Source organism: Pteropus vampyrus, unplaced genomic scaffold, assembly GCF_000151845.1.
Source record: "Pteropus vampyrus isolate Shadow unplaced genomic scaffold, Pvam_2.0 Scaffold359, whole genome shotgun sequence".
Classification (NCBI taxonomy): domain Eukaryota; kingdom Metazoa; phylum Chordata; class Mammalia; order Chiroptera; family Pteropodidae; genus Pteropus; species Pteropus vampyrus.
This window is the reverse complement of record NW_011889140.1, coordinates 545,806-556,248: the sequence shown is the minus strand read 5'-3', so window position 1 is coordinate 556,248 and position 10,443 is coordinate 545,806. Positions and strand designations below refer to the sequence as shown.

General features: G+C 35.8%; 1 protein-coding gene across 5 annotated transcripts in view; it reads left to right on the top strand.

Annotated features, from left to right (window-relative positions):
- The window catches only part of LOC111731293 (serine/arginine repetitive matrix protein 1-like), a 461,631-nt gene extending 451,455 nt beyond the window's left edge, over positions 1–10,176 (top strand). For all 5 annotated transcript variants that reach the window (XM_023522879.1, XM_023522878.1, XM_023522880.1 and 2 more), the window contains one exon: positions 10,079–10,176. In XM_023522879.1, coding sequence (XP_023378647.1) covers positions 10,079–10,100 — 22 coding nt within the window. In that variant the 3' untranslated portion in view covers positions 10,101–10,176. The remainder of the gene's footprint in view (positions 1–10,078) is intronic.
- Positions 10,177–10,443: the final 267 nt, after the last annotated feature.

Below are 10,443 nucleotides of genomic sequence, written 5' to 3'. Positions count from 1 at the left end.
AAAAGTAAGAGAAATAGGATATTATCCAAAAATTTTAATAATTTAGTATGCCAGGCATATTTGACACACAACCAAACAGAACTTCAGTAATTAAAATAATAAATGTGTTCGCTACAGCAGAAGCCCCCAGAATATTCACACTTTAAGGCTATTGTGTTCATTTCTTTGAACATAATTTTTATGTGTAATTATGTCTCTGCTGTGTCGATCTAGAATATGAAGCTCTTCTGATGATGTCTGTTATATTCAGCACTGAATTTCAGTGCATGAAATGTGGCATATATCTAATAATAGTTGACTTCTTGATTGGAACTGACTGATCAGGCTTGAACCAAGCACTCTTACCTAGTTCACAAGCATCAGTTTGATAAGGAAGCACCTATGATCTATTAACTAAGTAAACAAACCAAAACAGAGCAAAACATACATATCCAATTTATCTGAGGAGGTTGCATACTAGTAGTACTAGTTGTCTATGGTTGCAAAGCAAATGACCACGCACGTAGTGGCTTTTGACTATACCCATTTGTTTTCTCACAGTTAGGAGGTCAGAAGTCTGGGTTGGCGTGACTGGGTTCTCTGCTTAGGGCTGAAATCAAGGTGTTAGCAGACTGGTCTAGAAGAATCTAGAATAATCCACTTTCAAATTTATTTAGGTTTTGGCAGAATTCAATTCCTTTGCAGTGGCAGGACTGACATCCCCATTTCCATGCTGGCTGTCAGCTGGGAGCCGCTCTTAGCTCACTTGGATTCTTTGGCATGTGGTCCCCTCCATCTTCAAAATGAACATCAGTGCATCAAATGGCCCTCAAACTTTGCATCTCTGACATCCTCTTCTTCTACCAATCAGTGAAAAGTTTGAGCATATATTAATTCAACAAACATTTATGGCACTCCAACTATGTACTAGGTGCTGTTCACACAAAGATTAATAAACCATGGCCCTTGTCCCTAAGGAGATTGACTTATGAATAAAGCTTTACTGGGATGAGTAAACAGAGACTCTATAAATACAGTGTGGTATAAAGGAAGGAGAGATGGTTCTGAATCTCGATGGAGGATTTAGGTGGGTAGTGGCTTAAGATGATATCTAGCAGCAGACCAGATCACTGAGGGCCTTGCATGTCATGCTAAGGAGGTTTCCCTTTATTCTGTAGTTGAGGTAGAGCCATCGGTAGTTAGTAAGCAAGATTTCTCCAAACACCTGACACCCAGACTATGAAATCATCACTAGCAATATATAGTACAATACCAGCTACAGCACATGCAGACTGACTGACTCACTATTATTGTTAGCACATTTAGAAGAAGTGAATTCTAATGACCTAGTGGCCAAAAATGTTAGTGCAACTTTCAGAGGAAACTAATTTATAACCAGATCGTCGGCATAGGCACTGGGAAAAATCTGACTTAGCCTGGCAACCCCTCCATCACTATTCTGTGACAAATTTCTGATGTACCATAATCTACTATGTCATACTTCCAAAATTCCATGACTTTCCCACCCACCCCTCTGCCAGACTTTTTCAACTACCCACAAAAAAAGGTTTTCTTTTTTAGGTTTTATAGACTAGAATTAAAGCTTTGCACGAATTAAAAAAAAAAAAATGCACGTTCTATACCTGCTGTTGCTTCCTGAGAAAAGGTTACAGGAACCTCAAGTAAATTTTAATGAGTTAGATTCTTAGGTGTCAAGTGATTTATGTCAGGAAGCCTTTGAGATTTTGTAGTAAGTGCATGGTTGACATGAATTATCACGTGGGTGTATGCCATTGCACATACATCGTCCTCTTATTTTAAAGAGTAGCCAAGTTTACAGAAACGGAATAATTTTTAAATGTCACTGTTGGATGTCTACTAACGATAAAGAACTAAGTATGTCAAAAATCAAATTCCTGCTTCCTAGATGTGACTCATCATTACGTTTCTTCCTGTCGACGAAATGCATTGTTTAAAAAAATAAAAGCGGGGGAGGAAAGTCTATTTCCTGGTGAAGATAAGAAGAAAAATGTTAAGTACCTCCCTCCCCAATATCTTCTGTACTTGTGTACCCATCCGCATCTCCCTCATGTTACCAGACATGCCTTTGACTCATGGGAGTCTACGTGAAATTTCAGCTAGACTAGTCTCCCCGCCAGAGTGGAGATTTCCATCAAGGTCCATTCTAAGGTTCCCGAGCATCCAAGATTCCTGACCTCCTAGAAGACAGGTCAACATTTTTAAGTAGAGAAGATCAAAAATCAAAATATTAGTAATAATTTAAAGGAGCACATTCATATCACTATAAAGTGATGGGAAACTTTAAAGCTTCTAATAATTAACTTCTGAAATACCTAAATTTCTCAAGAAGAATTTTATTCAGACAAAAAAAGAAAATTTTCTAAGCACTTGCTATATGCTGGCATTATAGTAGGCGTGGGAAATAATAGTGAGCAAGCCACCTTGACCGATTATATTTTAACTATGGGGTAGGTATTGGGAGTCCTGTCTGATTTTCAGATACCAACTGGTGATGATGAACTTTTTCCGTTTTGATTTTTCATCATTTTTTAAAAATTTTATTAGATATAATTGACGGAAAACATTGTGTAAGTTTAGGTGCGCAATGTATTGACTTGATGTATGTTGCAAAAAACGATTCCCACCATAGCATTAGCTAATATCTCCATTACATCACATAATAGCCATTTCTTTCTTTTGGTAAGAAAATTTAAGATCTACTCATTCAGAAACTTTCGGGTATATAATACAATTACCTACAATTACCATGCTATTCAGATCTCTAGAACTTACTCATCTCAGAACTGGAAATTTGTACCCTTTTGACCAGTATCTCCCCATTTTCTCCATCCTCAACGCTAGCAATTATCCACTTTTTGCTTCTATGAGTTTTTTTTTTAAATATATGTTTTATATGTAAGTGAGATCATACAGTATTTGTCTTTCTCTGTCTGGTTTATTTCACTTAGCGTATTGCCCGCAAGATCCATCCATGTTGTCACAAATGGCAGTATTTGCTTTTTTCTCCTTTCTGACTAATATACCATTTTCCTCTTTATTTACATATTATTCTTTATCCATTCATCTGCTGACAGACACTTAGGTCATTTCCATATCTTGGCTATTGTGAATAAAATGAATTTCCCAACCAGATGCTGTGTCTTCCTCCTCTGAGGAATCCAATTGGTTTTTGCCTTTCTTAGAGCCCTAGCCCATTCTTCTTCATATTCAGATTGTTTATGTAATTGTCCTTTTAATCACAACTGTCCTGCTGACACAGTTCACTATACCTACTCCACCCCCGCATACCCTTTTATGAACTAAACCTGAAGTGGGGACTCTGTTTCCTCTGCGGCCCTCAGCACAGGTGTTAAGGAAATTATTTGTCGAAATGTTTCAGTTAACTACATTTGATTGTCTGTGACTTCAGTGACTTGATGAAGAGTCCAAGTGCATGATGGGAGGAAATAGGAGAGCTGTGAAGGAGTTTTGTTTTGTCTCGCAGCACTTATTCCTATGGTTTTGTAGAGTTCCAAAAGAATCTATTATTTTGCCTTTCCCAGAGTTAGCAAAATTGTCAAAAAAAAAAAAAACCCAAAAAAAACTAAAGCCCATTGAATAGTACTAAGAAATGATATATTATTTTCTAATACAGTATTAGAAAATGGATTTTCTACAATTTAAGTATGTTTTGTCTTATTCCAGGAATCATTCCCAGAGTCAGTTGGTATCCACAAAGCTGGCCAGGCAAATTTCTGTGAAATAAGGCCCCTGCACAGTTGTACGGGTTTGAAAAGTTTACCTCTCCTTGCCGTAAAAAAAATAAAATAAAATAATTGGATAATTTTTCTCAACATATATAAAGATTTTTAAATCTTCATTTAAATATCAGCCAAGATATTGAATATATAGGAGAATTTGAGAGAATTGACAGACACCTTCTGGAACATTGGATAATTAGCAAACAGTCTTCAAGAATAAAATTCAGTTCATTCAATCTATGAACAGGGTTCAAATTCACAAACATTTATTACAAACTAGAACACCTGTCTGTCTTTTGGCTGGGTATCTGCTATCTGGCAAATAGCTTCTACTCTTGCTACCAAGCACTAAGGGAGACGAGTGCTTTTCTTGGTGGTAAATGCCTAATCTTACATTTTGCATGAAGTATAGACTATTGAAAATAAAAATATAACTCCCACTCTGAACCACACTCTACCATTCTAACACCCACTCCCTGAATATGGATAGAATCCTTGTTGCATCAGCAAACATTTTAACAATGTCTTCTTATTACTTAATTCTGTAACTATTGATAATTATTCGTATTTTGAAAGAACCTCTACCAGGGCACTGTTAGCTTAAGCCTTTATTCAACAATTCCCGGCAGGAGAAGGCTTCCAAGAGATGCGTGCCACCCCTTAGGGAAGGAGGGTGGGCTGTTTTATGAGTCTCTAGTAGGAGAGCATCCCAGTCACGTAGTGCAGCTAGGGCCGGAAGTAGAGGAATCTCCTTGCGGGCTGATAGTCATTGTATGGGCAACTCGATTTTATCAAGAGGAACACTTCGTGGGCAAGTCAAATGGAAAGAGAAGATGAAGAGGGACAACTGTCTGGGACAAAGACATGCAAATGCCACAGTGGGGGAAAAACTCGAATCTGGAATCCTTTACATTTCGCAAAACAAAGTAAGAAAATTGGCTTTTAACAACATACAACAGCAAAACTCCACAGTAAGTAGACAGCTTCTAGCTCGGTATATTTTATCATTTCTAATAGTGGATTTTGTTAAACTCTAATCAACTCCAGCTAAATAGAGGATATTAATTTTTGTCAACATTTTGCAAAATGATGGAGTTACTTCTTGGCAGAAATCAATTTCATATAATGGTTACACTAGGTCTTTGTGATTTGAAATAATAGTAGCCTTGGTTACATGTTTTTTGTAGGTACTTCTGTTTTGGTTGCCATGTAAACTACAAAATTAACTTCTAGGAGTTTTATAGACTTCATGTAAGCTACGGAATTAACTTTCATGCATTTGTGTATCTGCTAGTTCATTTTTTAAATAAATATTTATTAACCCACTATTATAGGTAAGGTATTTTGTTAAAATATTTTACAAAATGAAGTCTTTGGGAGGCTTTGATCCACTTAGAATAAATTAGAGATAAAATTGAAACATGTTAGCAATGTTACTGAGAATTCTTGGTACCAGATAAGCATCTCTATGTTTGCTTTCCATATCATAGATTTTAATTTATTTTCCAACTAATGGATTTTTAATCATTTCAAAAATCTAGAAAAACAGATAAAATACATTTTAAGATTATCCAGAATCTCACGTTCTGGTGATAAATAGTATTGAGTTCATTTTATAGCTTTCAGTCTTTTCCCCATACTTAAGATGTTGGCTCAGAAGGATGCTGTGTCTGTCACCAGAGTCCCTTGGTATTTACAGTGCAGAACGCAGTCATAGGAAATGGAAACAGATAAAAAGGAAGCAAGACTGTAGTCCGACAAGCCTATTCTCACCTTTGTTGCTTGTACTTTTGGTGCCATATCTAAGACCTCATTGCCAAGACCTCTCTTTTTTCTGCTAAGAATTTTGTAGAGTCAGGTCTTACATGTACGTCTTCAATTCAGTTTGAGTTGGGTTTTGTGGATGGTGTAAGATAAGGGTCCAGTTTCAATCTCTTACACGTAGATATCCAGTTTCCCCAACACTGTTGTTGAGACTGTTCTTTCCCCATTGTGTTTTCTTGGCACCCTTGTGAAAAATCACTTGACCATTGATCTATATGTGTTTTTATTCTGATACCATTCTGTTTTAATTACTATAGCTTTGTAACACATTTTGAAATCAGGAAGTGTGATGCCTCCATCTTTGTTCTCTCTCAGGGTTGCTTTGGCTATTTCAGGTCTTGTGGAATTCCATATGAATTTTAGAATCGTTTTTTCGGTTTCTGTAGAAAAAAAAAAAGGGAATTTGATTTTGAAAGGGATCGCATGAATCTGTAGCTCTCTTTGGGTGCTGTGAACACTTTAACAGTAGTGGTCTTCCAATCCATGAACATGGAGTGTTCATTGGAGTGTTCTTTCCATTGTTAACCAGTCACAGAAGGACAAATATTAAATGATTCCATTTATATGAGATATCTAAAATTGTGAAACTCAGAAATGGAGAGTAGAATGGTGGTGGCCAGGGGCTGGGGAAAGGGGATATGAAGCTATCGAGGTTCAATGGGTTCGAAGTTTCAGTGATAAAAGATGAGTGAGCTCTAGAGATCTGCTGTACAGCTTTGTGCTGTGGTTAGCAGTATTGTATTATGCACTTAAAATTTTGTTAAGAGGGCAGATCTCATGTTAAGTGTCATTTTTTTTAAAAGAACACACTTCAACGTTTTACATAGGAAAGGGCATTGAAAGAATAAAATAGATATGGGATATGAAAATAAAGGTGAAAAGAAAATGTAATAAGAGAGTTTGGGTAATATGGAAAGAGGGATGATAACGCAGTGATTATCAGCTGTGGGGTATGTGTGTATTTGAGGGAGAAGGGGGAGGGGGGCAGAGAGAGAGAATGGCAACAGAAGAAACTTTAAGAAATGTGTGCCAAGTATGCAACTATAAAGAATTAAATTGCTTTTCAAATTCTTGGAGGATGTCACACTGCTGTTTATTCGAATGAAGAAAACCAATAGGTGATTCAGCTTCATACAAATAATATTTACGTATTTTCATATTATATCTGTGGGATTTCTGCCTAGCTATATTCATTCCCCTTTTCCCAGTGATAATATCAACTCCCCAAACCTAGGATCTCCTGGCAGCCACATTTGTCTGACACAAGTCTAGTCCTCTAGCTATACTTAATTAATGTTATATGTTCATATATTCTCAGCCCCAAGTCTTTCCATGAATTTAGAATTGGAATTTACAAAATTTCAGGTAGTTCCCAGATATAGCTGGACTGTAATATATAAAGATGGGAGTCCCAGGATAGACATAATTCATCACATGGATCACGGAATAAAGCATACAGGAGAGAAAGATGAGTGATAACGAATGCTGGGAAATTTTTAATATGCCGTTTTCTAAGAAGTTTGTCCAAAGAAGTAGTCTTGAAATCCTTGAGACATCTTTTTTATTTTTGTTATAAATTCCTTTTGCTTTGGCTAGATCAAGTTGGCTTCTTCCCTTTGCAGTCAAACACATGCACACACATGCGCATGCACACATACACACATTCAGTAACCTGCTGTTTCTCATTTTGTAATCAAAAATATTTTTCACATTAATAAATATAGCTTTACCACATCTACATAAATTACTGCATAGTTTTGTATTAATAAATGCCCCATAATTTATTTAAACAGTCCCTATTTTTATACAACATTTGCTCTCAAAAAACAATCCTCACACATATATCTTTGAATACTTATTTGATCATTTTCTCAGGATAGGTTTATAGTAGCATGCATGCTGAGTCAAAGAGTAGGTACTTCTTTTAAGACTCTTGAGACACGTTGACAAATTGTCCAAAATATATATAAAATTCATGAAAAATTCTATAAAGATTTAAAATTGTCAGTAAGAGGGGAAACAAGTATCTTGTTTAAGTATAAATGGGGTCAAGTATATGGTGATGGAAATTTGACTTTGGGTGATGAGCACACAATGCAATATACAGATGATGTATAATTGAATTGTATGCTTGAAACCTATATAATTTTATTAACCAATGTCACCCCAATACATTTAATTAAAAAAAAAATTTTGTAAATAAGAGTAGTTTTTTGATCCCTAGAGTAGTAGAATATTTACTTACATATTGGTAATTTTATTTCTTCCTTTGTTATTTTTATATGTGTGTATTCTTAACTCATTTTATAAGGTTATATGGTTTTTCTTCACTGATTTGTAAAATATTTGTAATATAAAAATATTAGATATTTGCTTTAGCATGTGTGTTACACATATATTTCCCTTTGTTATTTAATGTTTAATTTTTTGTATGGTGGATTTATGGCCATTTTCTTTTATATTTTGCTGAATTTATTATATTGCAATCTTTATATTCTATGTTTCTTTTGGAATTATGCTTACAAATTCTTCTGCATTCCAAGGTTATATAACCATTAGTTGGTTCTCTTAGTTTTTTTCAGAGAAATAATCATATGATCATCTCTGTGCTATTACATTAAACTTTCTTTGTTGTTTCTTTTTCCCCTTTTCTTCCTTCCTTCCTGCTTGTCTGCCTACCTGGCTCCTTTTTTCTTTGTCTAATTACATTGCATTGACTAGAATTTCCAGAACAATAGTAATAAAGTTAAGATAGATAGTAGGCATCATGTGTCTTGTTCCAGACTCCAGTGGAAAAGCATCTGGTGTTTTTCTGTTGAGTAAGATGTTTAGCAATTGGAAACTGGGTGGGTGCAATTATAATGAATAGTAAGGTTGGAGAGGCAGTTAAGTGGGCCTGATCCATAGAGGGTTATGGAGATGGGTTAGAAGAACATAGCACCCCTAGGAGTAAAATGGGTGGGCAGCCAACATGCTATTACTCAATCTGTATGATCAAAAGAAAGTGTGGAATTTGAAGGCAGTTGCCCCAATTAAAAAAAAAAAAATGCAAGAGACTCTGAATACCCAAAGAAGCCTTGAGAAAGATCAAAGTGGGAGGTATCACAGTCCCCAATTTCAAACCGTACTACAGAGCTACAGCAATCAGAACACGGTACTGGCATAAAAACAGACACATAGATCAATGGGACAGAATAGAAAACCCAGATATAAATCCTTACTTACATGGTCAATTAATCTGTGACAAAGGAGGCAACAATATACAATGGGGTAAAGATGGGCTCTTCAATAAATGTTGGGGAAAATGGAAAGATACATGCAAAAACATGAAATTGGACCATTTTCTTACACCGCATATAAAAATAAATTCAAAATGGATTAAAAACTTAAACGTTAGACCTGAAACCATAAAACTGCTAGAAGAAAACATAGGTAGTAAACTCTTTGACATCACTCTTAGCAATATTTTTTTGGATATGTCTTTTGGTCAAAGGCAACAAAAGAGAAAATAAAGGAAAGGAAAGCAAAGGAAACCATCAACAAAGTGGAAAAAATGAATGGGAGAAATTCTCAAATGGTACTTCCAGTAAGGGGTTATCCAAACTATATGAGGAACTGATACATGTTAACACCAAAAAACACCAAACAATTCTGTTTAAAAATGGCAGAGGACCCGAACAGACATTTATCCCAAGAGGGCATACTGATGGCCAACAGACTTTGAAAGATGCTCAACATCACCAATCATCAGGGAAATGCAAATCAAAACCACGACGGGGTAGCACTTCACAACTGTCAGAACGACTGCCATAAAAAAAATCAACAAATAAAAAGTATTGGTGAGGATGTGCAGGAAAGGGAACCCTCGTACACTGTTGTTAAGGTTGTAAATTGGTGCAGCCACTTGTGGAAAACAATATGGAGATTCTTCAAAACATTAGAAATAAAGTTCCCACATGACCTAGCAGTACCGCTTCTGTGTATTTATCTGAATAAATACGATTTAATAAAAATGACATCTGTGCTATTCTGTATACTGCCTTTGTCCTCTAAAGTTAGTCTAGGATCCAATACTTTTCTTTCAGTGCAATTTTTGAAAATTTATCATAATTGTGAAGTGGGGATTGTTATAGGATTGTATGATAAGAATCAATGAGAATAAATTTGAAAATGAATTTGAACCATAGACATATGCTAATAAATGAGAATTACATATTAAAACTTATAGTAAAAATGATTAAAGACTATCTCTTAGTTTATGAATAAAATGAAACAAAAAGTGTCCAGAGTGTCGATGATGTTATATAGCCCCTGACTTGGGTTTCCGCTCCCAAATTAATTATATTTTGTCTGAACTGAACTGAATTTTATATCTATTGATCTGCTCATCTAATTGATGCAAAGGATTTTAAATGTTTGTTTCATTTATTGATATTTGCGATTTTTACTATGGCTAAGAAACTGTATCATTTTCAGTTTTTTCTTTCCCACAGATCATCCATGTCAACCACATAGGACTAAAAAGCTTAGAAGAGCTGGCTGTTCCAGAAATCACTGAGGAGAATCACCAGAAGCCTCTAAGAAATCTCTCTGTGGGTGAGTTCCAACTTCCTGTTACCGGCTTCTGCGAACATGCTGCGACTCTGACGGCCACCCTTGAGGAAACAGCTTAGCCAGTTTACATAGTGAATCAAAGGCAGAACCAGGAAAGCAGTGGAGCTTGGTGTTATCCTCTATCTATTCCCCATATGCCGGTGCATGTGGAGTTACACATTCTAAGCCGACCCTGCACGATTTGCTGCAGCATGAAAAGGTTCTCCACAGTGGCGTAATTTCTGAGAATACTGAACTACAAACA